This window comes from Haemaphysalis longicornis, unplaced genomic scaffold (genome assembly GCF_048455015.1).
Source record: "Haemaphysalis longicornis isolate Haplotype H1 unplaced genomic scaffold, Haemaphysalis longicornis Haplotype H1 scaffold_9, whole genome shotgun sequence".
In the NCBI taxonomy this organism is placed as follows: domain Eukaryota; kingdom Metazoa; phylum Arthropoda; class Arachnida; order Ixodida; family Ixodidae; genus Haemaphysalis; species Haemaphysalis longicornis.
This window is the reverse complement of record NW_027526460.1, coordinates 116,600,421-116,615,680: the sequence shown is the minus strand read 5'-3', so window position 1 is coordinate 116,615,680 and position 15,260 is coordinate 116,600,421. Positions and strand designations below refer to the sequence as shown.

Here is a 15,260-nt window from a genome sequence, read left to right as displayed (position 1 = left end):
GCAGCGCAACACCTTAGCCTCTGAATCACCACGGCGGTTACGCCATAGGAAATCGGCAATGAGGATGCAGAGAGAAGGACAGCATTTCCGAATTGCTTTTTCTACTGAATAAAGCGAAAAAAAGGTCGAAACAAGGCCTAGAGACCCCGGGCTACAATTTGTGCTAGTAATCCCGCAATTTTTTCAAATCAGTTCAGTGTCCATTTAAAAGGAATGGTCAAACTTGACGCTTTCTCCCGCGCAATCTCAGTCAATGTCGAAGTAAAACATCCACTTCCCCAAAGTCCAAATTTCTAACTGCCAAAGTCCAAAGCCAAAGTCGAACCTTGCTTAGAAAATGTGTTTCATCATCGTCATTGTTAACCATGTGTACTGCCAAACTATAAGTTGCTGATTACGAAAAGTCTGTGGTTTGCAAATACATCCCATTGTTATGTTATGCGGTGTATGATTGATGTACCCTTTCCGAAAACCTTTGTGTACAGCTGGTTTGCCTGCAGTGATGCATTGAAAGCTTCGCTTTAAAAAGTTTGAGTTTCTTGAGCGGGGGATCATACGTAGTGAAAAAAACACAGCACCACTGGTCGAGGGCCAGAAGAGGGCTCCGCAATTTGCCGATGCAGCGCCTGCCTGGAGATTAGGAAATTAGGAAAGGGCTGTCCAGGGGGCTGGTCAAGTGGCGTCGGGCGCGGGCGCCCAATTAAATACCAAGTTGAGCAGCACAACGATAGGCGGCTCCTGACGATGGCAAGCAAGCGGATCGAGTTTCGAAGACTGCTGTGCAAGGAGCTGGTCAAGTAGTGCCGCGCGGTCACAAAATTCAACAGAACGTTCGACAGTAGATCAACGAGAGTGCCAAATATGTTTTTTTCAGTGTCTGATAATTGTTAAGCACCACACAGTTTTTGTGCTATCAGTAGCCGGTTCTTCCAAGACGGCTATGGTTCTACATAAGTCTGCGTTGTGGCGCTCCTCTCCGGCAAATACTGTACGAACGCGGCTCCGACAGAGTCACAAGTTGCAGGTACATCCGCTCGAAACGAGGAAGTTGGAATAATAGCCGAGAAAATACAGTGTTTATTCGAGCACTGCTGTGCAACGGTGCTTAGGGAAACACGTAAGCAAACATGATATTCATCACGATACCTGCAATAAAGGTATAGAAATAATTGAATGTTTCAAAGCTACGGCGCAAGTACCACAAGTGCGAAATTAACGTATCAAACTCAACAAACCTAATATAAAAGGAACAATGCACAAAATCTCCTTTCAACTTATCTGGTGGTAGCGCACTAGTTGCAGCCACAACTATCATATATGCCTGCATGGCGTACACGAAACTTTGCTCATTTGCAGGGATTCAGTTTCACTGCTACAGACCATTTGTTTATTGCTGGAAACAAAGCTGGCCTACAACAATTACACACTCCCGTTGGGCTCAATACTCTTTTTTATTTATTCAACAGTGTATCCTAGGCATAAACACGTCCATAAACATGTCGTTTGGACGCCTAACATCTAACCCTGTAACAATCAAGCCACTGTTTGACCTGGTGATTCGTTTGTTGTCTTCAAAAGAGCTTCAGCACAAAGTTGATTCTTCATTTCTTCTTCCACCTAAAATATGGGGAATATTGCATACGTAAGTTACTTACTCAAAAACCGGAAAAAAAAACGAAAGCCATAACTTAGGCACTAAACAACTTCATAGAAATAAACCAACTTTTACGTAGGTATGAAATGGGTGTGATGGACATAACCACCGCTTCCTCCTTAATTGTTCTAGCCTAGTACTAGCTGAAAGCATCTGTACGTGCGGCTTTCCAATGTCTCCTTTCAAGGAGTTAAACCCCGTGAGATAGCCTGTTCAGCATGACACATCCGTCGAGAGACTAGAGATGTCCTTTAGGCATTCATATTTCATGAAAAACCCAGTTTAGCGTTAAGAAATGGTGCGCTAGAAGCCAACAGATTCTTCTATAGTGTATCAAATTTCCACGTTGCCGAGGTGGCTCTCTCTAACTAACGCACCCACATCCCAGTTATAAGCGTGCTGCAATTAAATTAGTGCTGGGAACAGAGGTGCCCAATTTCATAGAAGTTTGACGGGCAGGAACAAGAATAGGTTGCTTTAATGTTTTTTTTTCCAGAAAAATACAAACAATTGAAAAGAACTATTGCGTACAGATCTATAAAAAACTGGCACATTCATTGTCAGCGACAACAGGAATAGATACAAAGTTGCCACCGCTGTAAAGAGAACGTAAATAAAATTTAAATAAAAATTTACCGCTCATCTGCTCGCGTAGTTGCAATTGTCGTTGAAAGGCGACAGACTTCTTAGGCCCTGCCACGTAGCTACCTCTCCTGTCTCATCCGGCAACCTCGCAGGCTGTTCCCCTCTTATCTCGGTCAACCCATGGGGGGTTCCCGGAGTTCAATTTTGCTGCATTCGCATTGCTGGCGTGCCACGTGTTTTACTTTTGGGACTTCGCGCCCCACCACGAGACCGAGGCTTGGGCGCGAGCCTTTTTTATTGCATTTTGTGGTTAGAAATCTATTTTAGGCGTGTTTACTTATTTTTATTTAAAATAACAATGCAAGCACAACTTATGTATGCACGTTCTTTCTCAAATAATCGTAACATTATTTTAACAATGCTGTTTGAGCTGGCGTTGGGCCGACGAATGGGTCAAAGAAAACTTCGCCAAGCAATGATGTCATCGCGCGCGCCTGCAATGCTCGACCATCGACAACACTCTGCCCAGCATTCGTGGCCTTATCTACTCCGCGGTCATTTTCACGCCGCCAGTTCACGTGCGTTGGCGGCCCAAGTGGAAAGCGCAGAAAAGCGTGCGCAACAGACGCCGATTTCGCGAAACCGGTTGTCGCCGGTGCAAGCGCGTGCTAACACGAACTACTTTGGGAGAGATGTGACAGCCCACGGGCAAAACGATCCGGCCGTGCCAGTCATGGAGAACTTTCAGCGGCAATTTTGGAAATCCGTGTTACGGGCAACAGCTGCGTCTCCGACGAAGTGAGAGATCCCGAAGATGAGGAAGCGCGGAGTGAGAGCCACCCTGTCGCTAGCGACGACTTCGCTCCAATCATGAATATTGCACCGGTGACGCGACGGCGAGGCGTCAGCGAGTTGCACAAGATCCCAAGTTGCCAGCTCGCATACATTGTATATACTTAAACGATCGAGTATCCATTGCTCTTTGAAGGGTTCACAATGACACCATTCAGAATTCTTGTTAGAGTGCCAAAGCAAAATCACGCATAAACTTAGCCAAACCAAGAATATGCTAGGTGGAGCAGCCAGCTTCGCTGTTTACTTAGTGTTCGCGCCACTAGTGCGAAGCATGGCCTCCCTTCTTTTTGCTGAACCATCTTGACAAATAAGTAGCCTGTTCCAAGTTTATTAGATTGAAAACGATTCGCCTGTAAAAACGTCTCGCAAAACAATTCTTTGCACTGTGGCCAGTCGGCTGAATCGAGGGTCAGACAGGCAGACATGCAGCTGTACGGACAGAGGGACTAAAATGTTCGCGTCTGAGTAGCTCAATTAAGCCTACCGTCTACAACGGATATTTGGGCTCTAATGAGATTTGAACCCTGGTCGCCGGAGCAGCATCCAAGTGGGGTAACTATAGCGCTAGCCATGTACCCTTGCAGAATCCAACAACAATTAGTTTGATCCTTGATTGATTGTAAGGTTTAACGCGCCCACGCAACGCAGGCGATGAGGCGCGCCGTAGTGGAGGGCTCCGGTTAATTTTGACCACCTGGGGATCTTTAACGTGCCCTGAAATCTCGACCCACGGGTGTTTTCGCTTTTCGCCTGCACCTGAACGGCAGCCGCCACGGCCGGGAATCGAACCCGCTACCTCGTGCTCAGCAGCAGAACGCCTTAGCCACTGAGCCACCGCGGCGGGTAATTAGTTTGATACGTGACCCATGCCATGTTAACGTGACGGCACGGGCGTAGAACATGTGCAGGTGGAGGAGATCTGTCACTGTGGGGAAGATGCTCTGTAAATTCCGGCCGGTCCGCCTTTCCGGGCAATTCTCCTCAAAAGGGGAAGAAACTGAAGCGAAACAATAGAGGCAAAGAAGATGCAGCAGTGGAGAACCCTGATAATCGCTGTTTTTTTCCTTCAAATGATGTAAGCAGACCTAAGTGTCCCATGAATTTTGTCATTAATACCGAAAAGAATTTCATTGTTACATACTTCACCACAAACTCCCCGCAGAGCTTCTGGTCTTAACACCTGTGCACTACCTCACGCCAATGTATTGATTTCAGAAAGCGTTTCTCCTCCGCCCCCTCGGATTATTTTCGGGAAGCCTCACCTGCTTACGTGGCCTTTATGTGAAAGAAGGTGTAGCGGGTAGATTTGGCGGGTGTGGGGCCGGGGACTAAAGGAAAAGTATCTGTTGTGCACGAATTTCTTGAGATTTTTGGGGGTGTGCCGTCCTGCTTTTCGTTTGGCATGGCCACTTACACTAACTACTCCCCAGCCAGCACTCAGGAGAGGTGGGTAAGTTAGAACAGAAAAGCGGTGTCAAAAACGGTTATCTCGCTTATAATGTAATCTAGGAACTTTCAAGCACATCGAAAGTAGTAGCATCACAACAAACTTACTGGGAAAGCTGTATTGCTTTCTTCAGTTTTAGCCTGGCTGAAAAAACGAAAAACGCGGCTGCTTTCCCACAAATGTTTTTTCATACACCTGCGTCTCTAGTTGGGAACACGTAAATATGGAAACGATTCTGTTACGCCTACACAGGTCAAGATCTCCGTGACGCAAATACCTCCGTTCGGTAACATCACTTAAGGAAGATTCGCCTTCACTGTTTCGTACAAAATGCGACTGTCAAAGCTGCAGAGATGATCCAGCTTCACACAGGCATTCACCTTTGAGTATTGCGCAACATCTTGCAGTACGCTACAGACTTCGACAAAACCGTCTGATCTAAGCGACACTACCATTCTTTCCCCCATAGCCGCAGCAGCAGTGAGTTTTTGGTTCAATTCAAATCAGTGCCAGGGCCTTGGTGAAGCCAGTTGAGTCTGGTCCGTGCAATGGTCTTCCTTGCAAATAAAACACCTCAATACCTACTTACAGTTGGGTGGTTGCCGGCCTTAATAAACAAGAATTCCGACACTATAACCAAACCTTCCCCTGTACCCTGCCACAAGCATAGCAAAATCCTCTGTTCATTTTAAGCTATGCTCGGCCACGAAGCATGTTTTATTCCACGACGATCGACCTCGCCTATATGAATACATTCATTCCTCCTGTCATTCATTCATTCATCTTACCACGCTCATGACACCGGTATTTGTCCTCAGCTCTTCCTACTAGCAAAATGTTAATAGGTGTCACGCTTCATAGCGCGGGAGCCGTTAAAGCTTAGCCCGAACACAGCGTCAGGAGTAAAGAGCAAAGCCGCGCTCTAGGTCTCGCAGGTTTTCGTGCGCTCCTCGCTTGACGTGTCGAACGTGTCACCACGTTTGCGCGAACCACTCCATAGAGCAACAGATGAGTAGAGCATCGCACGAAAGGGCGAAACGCGTTATCAAGATGTATAGCATTTTCTCGGCAGGAAGTGTGTGCAATAATGCACTGGCGAATCGCATTAGATTGTCAGTCGTACGAAGTTGTGAGAAAAAAAAAACGAGATTCTCGGATGGCTCGCGTCTACGCACGAGTGTCAGTACCCTCGAAATGATCTTCGTTTGCTCTAAGTAAGCGCTTCACAGCGTGTTATCCTGGCTTGGGAGTACTTCCGATGAGCTACTTCATACAAGGCTATTACCCGTTTCTCGCTACAACGCCTCATGTATTGCTGACATATGAATGAATTATGTATCAATAAATTATGCATTGCTGAATTATGTACTCCTGATGATGAGGCATAATATTTCAACAGCCAAGCTGTTCTTACTCGAGGCTTTCATAGGACGAAATCTGGCAACGCAGTCGCAGTGATGTGGACAGGGCATAGCCTAGCGAGGTGGAGACCAAGCGAGAAGTACACATGCAGCAAGTTAACAGAATGCTTGAACGAGACCCTTATATAAGGGCAGTTTTTTTTTAAACTACTGAAACTGGCGACAATGCTCATACTTTCCAACGTTTTTGAGCAAAATGAAAACATTAAGCATAGTTGAGAAAGGACATCCATACATGAGTTTGGTTTGCATTGCTCTTTTCATTAAGTATACATAGCATGTTAGTGTTTTCGACAGCAAATAAAAAAGTATTCATTAAAAACCAGAAGCGCCCCTCGTCGCAGTGTTTGTAGTTATAAAGTAAGAAAAGGCTCCAGTAAATGGTGGATGCATAAGAATATGAAAAATAAGCGCGAACAAGAATCGAACTGCTGGCTTTCAGAAGTTCTATGACGCTTAGCCATGGGATTAATAACACCAGGCACCTTCGCTGTTAACATTAGCGTTCGCCACGTTTAGTCAGTGAAGCTGGGACAATTTTGTTACGGAGCTTCATTGAGGTATGAGAAGGTGGTTTTATTGAATGGGTTATTGTTCTTAATTACTTTATTTTAGTAGAACTGGGGTGTGGATTTTTAAGCATAAATTAGGCCTTTTTAATGATGTGGTTGGAGTACCCTATAAAGAACTCCAGATGTTTTTATAGGTAAAAATGTTTTGTGCTGAAAGATAAGGTTTTCGTTCAACGAGCGCATTTCGTGAACGAAAACATTGGTCACCAGTTGTCGGGTAGTGACAAGAGCGCACAGACGTTTATGGCTGATTTCAGTTCTAAAATTAGTATTTTCCGCACTTAGGTGGTTGCATAAGTCATAGGATCCCTGTTGTAGATGCGTAAATGAAAGCTCATCATGAGGAGTACTGTGATTTTTGAAAAAAAATCACATCAAAGATCTCTAGTGGTAGAAGAAAATTGACAGAAGGGTAAAGCGACTACCTCTACAGGTACGGTTGTTCAATGTAGAACTTTTTAAAACGTGATTAGACGAAAAGAAACGAAGGCAGAAAAAAAAACAAGGAAATATGTAGAAACTTAACCTACTTCATCGCGATGAGTTGGCTTCATAATTCCCAGCTTTCGCCACATTCGAGCAAACCAGTTATGAACAAGCTTGGAGTCTGCATAGGGATTCCGGTGCTCTCCTGTAATCGCGACAGCAACACATAGAGAATATAACTATTTTTGCACAAAATCAAACTGTGCTTAGTAATGAAAGGCTTAGTAATAATAACTTCCAGCACAGCAACTGAACAGCACATATTGTAAGTGATGGCCTAGGCAGAAAATGTGCATTAGGCGGGCCAAATCTGCTATTAGGCCCCGTTTCTCGCGTCTCGGGGCTGCGTGTTTTAAATGACGCGGTGTATATCATCATCATCATCAACAACAACATCAACAACAACAACATAATCATCAGCCTGCTCAGGTCCACTGCCGGACGAAGGCCTCTCTCCTTGAACTCCAGCAGCTCTTGTGCTGTGCTGCTTGAGTCCACAGTTTACAACGGAAGTTCTGTATTTCATCCCTCCATCGTGTTATTCGCCATCCCATATATTCTTCAATGCGAATATCCCGGTATCCACTCTATAACCCTACTTGCCCACCGTTTGTCGGTTCGTCTCAGTACATGGCCAGCCCAAGTCACTTTCTTTTTCTTTGTTTGAAATATTATATCATCAACTCTTTTTTGTTTTCTGATCCAGGTAACTCGTTTTTTGTCCCTGAGTTTTACGCCTAACATTATTTGTTCCATGACCCGTTGAACCGACCTACTTATGCTATCAAGTTGTCTAGTAAGGCTCCAAGTTTCAGCTTTGTAGGTCACAACCGGCAGTATGCACTGTTTGTAGATTTTTCTTCTGAGTGACAGAGGTAGTTTACTTTTCATTATTTGGGAGTGCTTGCCGTATGCCTCCCAGGCCATACCTATTCTGCGCCGGATTTTTCTCTCCTGGTTGGGATCAGCACTAACCGTTTGTCCCAGGTTTTTATATTCTGTTATTTCATCTAGCGTTTCGTTCCCTAAGCAGAAGAAGACGTTCTTGGCATGCTTAATCCTTATTGATTTAGATTTGTTCATACCTATTTCAACTCCAGGGCAGTGCTTTCTAGTTGTTGTTCGTCAAGCATTGTTTGCATGTTTTCTGCAGTCTCACCCAGAAAGGCTATGTCGTCCGCAAAGCTCCGCCGCCTCAAGTATTCCCGTTTATCCCTAATCATATGTTTTCCCAATCAAGCTTTCAAAATATCCCCTCCAGACACGCTGTGAATAGTTTTGGAAAGATGGCATCGCCTTGTCTTACTTCCATTTGGATCGGAACTTTATCGCTTCGCTTGTGGTTGGTTATCCTGCCCATTCGTTCCTTATGTCTTCTAAAAGTCTTATACAGGCTTCCTGTATTCCCGGGTCTTTTCGTGTTCTAAGACGGCTGCAGTGAGTTCGGAATCAAACGCTTTCTGGTCATCTACAAATACCATGTAAAGTTATTTAGTGCACTCTGCGGGTTTTTTCATCACCTAATTGACGACACGGATGGGATCGATGGTTAAATACCCTTTACTAAACTGCAGCTGCTGGGGGGCGTCGTTGGGAATCTAACCTGTCGCCTATGTGGCTAACTATAAGTTTGGTGAACAGCTTGTAAACAACTGAATCTGTTGATGAATCTGTCATTTTTGAGGTCATTGGGATGCTCTTTCTTGTGAATCAAAATAATGTTGGCGTTTCTCATGCTCTGGGCACTTTTTGAGTCTTCAACCAGCCCAAAAAGAAATTACTGCCACCTCCCCTCGCGGGAACCCCTGTGTAGATGCGACGCATAGGGGGTTCCGTTGTTGTTTTCGTTAGGTTGATTCTCCCATCGCATGAAACGTGCCGTGAACCCCCTGCCGCGGCTATGACGCAACGTTGCGCGGCTATGACGCAACACAATCCACTTTAATCTAATCCAATCCAAATCCAATTCAATCCAAATCCAATCCAATCCAATCCAATCCAATGCCCCTCGCGAGAGAGTGTTAGCTATCGGAGAGGAGAGGGGGTGAGCGGCGGAGAGCACAGCTCACGCGGCGAGGAGAATGGGGGAGGGGTGTGGACGGACAACAACGCCGTATGGAGGGACAAGGCGAGTGAATGAGATGCCGTCGCATCTAAAATAGTACAGCAAGCGTTTCCACAACAATATCTCCTCCCTCTTTCAAAATATAGATGGTTATGCCTTCGTCCCCTGTAGCTTTCCCTCTTTTCATAATTTTGAGACTTTCCAATATCCTCTTCAGTTACTATAGTGGGACATCGCAATTTGAGTTTGTACTCTAAACAGTTTCCTTTGGTCTAACGTCACTGGCCTACAGCGTGGTGTCGAATCGTTCTGCTTCCCTTATTATCTCGTCCAAGTTGTGCGTAATGTTACCCTGCTCATCTCTGTGTGCGGACATGTCTTTGCCGATGGCTAGCTTCCTCATATACCCCCGTCACACGGGCACTTTCAATCCGGATTGAAACGACGCGTGATTGCTTTCTCGAGTGTGCTCGACGCATCGCCGCTGCTACACGGCACGTTTTAATCCCGATTGAGAAGTCGCAGCGATTGCACTCACGTGCGCCAAAAAAATGTATTTCACGGCCGACGCCTGGTAACTTTACGTGGTTGTAGATATACGTACCTATATACACGCTATCGCACATTTATTGGAGTCAAGGTATTTGATACAGTTTGTGGTGTTAGTGCAGGGTGCCAAATTCTGTACCATTACTGAGCGGGGACGAGAGTATCACCGCTTTTGTCCGAATGCGCTTGGAAACCTCAATTGCACTTGGGGAACCAGAATTGAGTTCGAGCGGGATCGGGCACGATCGCGATTGAAACTGCCGTTTAGCCGTGCCCGATCGGGATTGAGCTCGATCCGCATCGACTCATTGCTATTGAAAGTGTCCGTGTTGCAGACGTATTAGTTGTTTTCAAGCTTCCCCTTCTTTGCAGCGTTTCCTCAATCACTGTCCTGTTATATGCCCGAATGTCATTTGTTTCACTTGTGCTAATCATTTTCGACAGCTGGGATAATTTAATCCCATCCGCCTCACTTGAAACTTTTACGTTCTGACTTAGCTATTGGTTAGATTTCAGCTGGTTCCCTACATGTTTTCTCTCAAACAGCTGCTGCTGATTTTTACTGACTGCCGATTTTAGGTTGTCACTTGGCCTGTCTGCACTGAACTCGCTCTGCTGCTTCAGAAGCACGAATTTGTTGTGAAGATTTATTTTAAACTTCTGCGATCTCACTCGCACTGACAGCACGTGGGGCTTCTTGATTTCACGAGTTTCCTGGCTTTCTCTTCGGAGATTCAGCCTTAGCTTGCATCTGCCCATCCTGTGATCGCTGCTCCGAATCTTACTTAGCACCTATACGTCTTGAGCGATACTCAAGTTGTTATTGACAAGGAAGTCAGTTTTGTTTTTTGTACTACCCTCATAACTTTTCCACGTTCATTTTTGCTTTGTTTGTAGAAGAATGTGTTCATCAACCTCAGGTTATTTCTCTCTGAAAATCCCACCACTGTATCTCCTGGACTGTTGCAATTGTCAATTCCGAAGTTCTCCACTGACCATTCTCCCGTTTGCTTCTTTTTAATATTATCTTCTTCTAGCATCTCATATGGCTCACACCCCCTTTCTTCACCCCGACAGCAGCAGGCGTTCCGGTGTCCTGCCCTAGGTGCGACAAATCGCACCTGCTTGTGGACCTTCCTTTCTACATGGCAGATAATGCATTTGCCCATTATTTTGCTGCAGCTCATATCATAAACTTGCGAGAAATCTGCCCTCGGAGCTCGTCGACTCAAACCTGCCCGTGCTTTGCCAAAGTCGTGAAAATCAAGTTATATTGGAGTGATAATGTTGTTAGTGGTGTTACCTCATGTGCGTGGTGTTACCTCAATGTTTGTTACCTCAAGTGCGCCAAGTAGCAACTGCTTCTGTCTTCATTTAAGTACTGCAATTTTTGTGCTCTGTTGGCCCCAGGTGTGGTAACAACAGGTGCGAAGAGTGGCTTGAATGCCCAAGCCGCACAGCCAAAGGAACACAGACACACGTTCCGGACAAACGGAATTTAAAGACGCTTAAATCACGTTTGAAAGGTCGTTCAGTAACCATGTTCTGCGATGGCAACACCCGTTCATAAATTGGTCTCGCGTACATAGTACAAACACAATTCTGTGCAACACAGCTTAGAATCCAATGGTTTTCACGTACCGGTCGATACGCTGACTACGACTCCTAGAAGAACTGTGCCAATAGTGCTGAAAAAGCAGCTCCAGAACGACGAAAGCTGAAACTTCGATGCGACTGCGTCAGGACTGCGCAAAACAAAAACAAGAAACAAAAACTTCTATTAAAAATCATGGCCACCGAATTAATAAATTCAGAAAGGTAGTTTTGGAGAATTTTATTCACAATTTCTATGTTCCACACGGTGAAGCTGTACCTGAACCAGTTACTTCTAGAGCTCGCGGTAATAGCAGGCTAGTTTAGAATTCGGCCAGATTAAAGTCCTGAACGTGCGGAGGAACCTCGCAACACGAGCGTTCTGCTGTTATAATCTACTAGAAAACGGTCGCGTGCTAAACCAAGCATATCCCTGTTGTGCACAGCATACGCAACGCGTTGACACTGAACCACTGTTGAGCTCTGTGTCATAGGTGAGCAGTACAAACACTAGTTTTAATGTATTTAAGCGCCTTACGCATTTGCAGACACCTCGAAAGGGTTCTATTTATGTTACGACAACGTTTTTTTAGATAAAATTAATATTTATATAAAATTTAGCTTGAGCCCCATCTAACGGGGCAAATGGTTTGCATCATCCAAGGTGAGGGTAAAGAACTGTTTTCTGTTATTAAACATGTTGAGGAAAACTGCATGCTTTCACGACTGGGGTCCTAGTCTTCATTTTTTGTGGCGATGAGTCCACATGTAAACAACGGAACGCCAGATATTCGGCCCTCCTCAAACGTTTCAGAGCCACGAAAACTCCGCAAGAGCTCCTCTACGTCGAGCAATGAAGTTGGTGTTTAGAAGTATCCCTTTCACATCATCCCACCCTCGCCGGTATACATACGGAGCCGCATTACCATTATAATTTTCCTAACCCTCTCCGGAATATTACAATAGAAAACACGCTTGAAAACACTGTCCCGAGAGCTTGAAATCCGAAAACATGCGTTCAGTTTTGTGAAACGCACAATCCGTTTTGTCCCTAACAAAGCCGAGCCATTCTGCTGTGTGGAGGGAGATGACAAGCCAAGCTGTTAAAACACACGATGCAGAGGGGACTATGAAGGGTATAAAATCATTCACGGAAAATAATTATGTCGGGTAAATAAAACTCGACATAACAACACAGTCTTGTTACCAACCAATTGCAGACTTGCCGACTTTTTCATAAACTAGGATTTACAACTGTTTTCTCTGAGCGTGCCCCTTTGAATACTCCAGCTTTGACAGCAAGTGGCAACTCCACTGCGAACTAAGGCAATGTCAGAAGTCAGTGCAATTCAGCGTAAACTTGTGCAGTCTCAAGCACGAACTCTCTAGCTATTCTTTTTAGAAAGCTTTCATAAAGGACGAATGACAGCTGTTTTCTGTCACCATACCGCTCCCGTCGATCCTCGATTGATACCCATGTATTTAAAGCCCACAGTAATTCTGCAACGTTTACAATTTGGCTGTAAGATGAGTAACTATGCAATGTAAATTAAACCCTAAGCAATCACCGAGTCGCCATAAGTGCCGATTGTCATAAAATTGTTTATGGAAAAGTTTTGCCATAAACGAAAGTTACCGCCGTTTGTTTCCTGGTTGGCTTTCGCGATAAAATTCGCTTAGCCGCACAGCGTTTTTCTTGTGTTGATCGAAGTGCATGGAACTGCAGCTTTACTGAGTGACATTTTAGAAAGTGCTCTGCTCATTCCAATTTATTGTGCTTGAGTTGAACTTACGTGCTGTGTAACGACAACTCTGTGTCATTGGCGGCTTGAAGGAGGTAAGATGTGTTTTCTGCTGGGCAGTATTCTGCTGTGACCGGCATGCGTGGTGCGGTGATTTCGCTTCGAATGGACTGCCACATGAGGACGAGCTGAAGGATGAGCATGACCAGCGTCGAAATGCCTGCGCCCTGCGTGGAGGCACAAAGCAAGGTTCAAGGGTAAGTTTCTGCGGAATCAAAGCATAAAAAATAAAGACAACGCCAAGTGCTGGAGTATTGCAGTCAAGCGATACCATTGGAGCCGTTGCGAAGAGTGCTTGCGATTATTCAGCTCAGTGGCTCACGCATTTGTCGTCTGCTTCCTTCAACCCGATCTAACTGTTTGGGCTACGCCTTCCGATTAGGTTTCGCCCTTTCAAAAATTTGTGTTAGTTTCTTCAAATATTTTTATGAGCAAAGTTGGAAATACTGTCAAAAGTATTGTTGAAGGCCCCCCTTCTCTGGATGTTTTATTGTTCTCCCCCGTTGTGGCAGGGCCTGTTTTGCCATATCCAGCGCCAGCCAGTGAACATTACGACATGTAATTCCATAAACGAAGTTCTTTGCGTTAGTTTCTGTATTCTTGTGACATTTTTTCGAAAGTAAAGAAGCCACCCGGTAGTATTCTCAAACAAAATAGGAAAATGACCTGACTAAAGTCAAACTAAGGTAACTGCGAGTGCTACAAAGCGCGACAAAAATGTTGTTCCTGTTAAAGAAAATTTCTGGTCGTAGGCAGCAGTTTCTAAAAGAGGATTATAGAGTGCATAAAATAGGGCAATGCTATAAAGGCACAACGTTTACGAATGTAAATTTAGGTTGCTGTGGAGAAAGAAATCGCGCTGAAATTTGTCAAATTGCGCAATACAAATTGTGGAGATGTGAATTTAGGTTTCTGTGAACAAAGAAATCCCGCTGAAATTTCTTGAATTGCGCAATACAAATCATGGTAACCGTGTAATCAAAACACTTTTTTTTTCTAGAAGACAATTTTTTCTACAAAACCAAACTGGTGTTCAGACACTGAACAAACCATTCGCTCAGCTCCTGGGAACGCTCATTATGGTGCTTTGGCATGAAGCCCTACATTGAAGCCGGTTACTATTATACTGGTGACAAAGGGAAGATAGTTTCCTCTGGATTTTCCAAACATCCAAGTTCCTCATCGGGGGAATCTCTGGGTAAGAGAAGTCACCCGCAGGCCCTCGTAATGTGAACTTCCCAAACACAAAGATGCGACGTTTCTGAACAAATGTTGGTGCTTCTTAAAACCACCTTATAGGAAGCATGTAGAAGCCAGAAACTGAATGATTTGTTTCCTTACGAGAATTTTAATACGTTTGTTCGTGCGATGCTGCCACATGTATTTTCAGAAGGAAGCCTATCTGCTTTCGTTTGAAGAAAAAGTGGTGTACCTTTGAGTGCACGAAGGGGAACGCAACGGCGAGCAAAAGAAGGCCGACGAAGGGACCTGTAGCGACAGACGACACCATGAGAATAACCTGCAAGGAAAAATGACAAGATGGTACGTTCGTATTTTTTTGTACAAGATGCATTAACCGCAATAAAACGCCACACCCGTATTGCATTTAAACGACACATCATCCTCCAGACGTCGTGTTCGTACATGATTCACGAGTTTCCACTTCAGGCTATATCTGGGATGTTAAGATGGCATACGAACATTACGGCCTCCTAATGTGCATTCGGTGGCGAACTCTAACACGAGGGGAGATGTAAAAACATGTAAGTATATTTTTCGACCCGTCGGGAACCCACAGCGCTTGAAAGGTATCGACCGTCATTTAGTGCAGGTAAGACGATTAACAACACGGAAAGATGACTGCTCGGAAACTCTTCCCCTACTGTGCAAAATGCAGAGTAATATTGGCAGCGTCAGTACCGTATGTAGCTGCCTACAATAAGCTGGTGTTTGCTGAACACGAGGAAAATTTACTGCCGTGAACATTAAATAATATGTTGAACAGCACAAATCGGGGTTTTCAACCCCCAAAATAAATTCGGGCTATGAGGAAAGCCCAGGTTAAAGGATTCCTTACAGTTTAGTGGGATCTTCAGAGTGACACACACAGTATAATCACGCAAGCGTACTTTTGAAAAGCGCCTACTGTGCGACAAGCTCCTATTGTCTGGCGCCATGCCTAATACAGTTTTGTAGAGTGCGTTTTAATGGGTTGGACGCCGCGCACCATG

General features: G+C 44.8%; 1 protein-coding gene across 2 annotated transcripts in view; it reads right to left on the bottom strand.

Moving 5' to 3' along the window:
• Nucleotides 1-1,493: 1,493 nt before the first annotated feature.
• LOC144153817 (sodium-coupled monocarboxylate transporter 2-like) overlaps nt 1,494-15,260 on the bottom strand; it is a 109,069-nt gene continuing 95,302 nt past the window's right edge. For both annotated transcript variants that reach the window (XM_077685548.1, XM_077685547.1), the window contains exons 11-15: nt 14,462-14,548; nt 13,021-13,196; nt 11,276-11,379; nt 7,065-7,165; nt 1,494-1,617 (exon numbers count right to left, since the gene is read on the bottom strand). In XM_077685548.1, the coding sequence (XP_077541674.1) occupies nt 1,534-1,617; nt 7,065-7,165; nt 11,276-11,379; nt 13,021-13,196; nt 14,462-14,548 (552 nt within the window). In that variant the 3' untranslated portion in view covers nt 1,494-1,533. The remainder of the gene's footprint in view (nt 1,618-7,064; nt 7,166-11,275; nt 11,380-13,020; nt 13,197-14,461; nt 14,549-15,260) is intronic.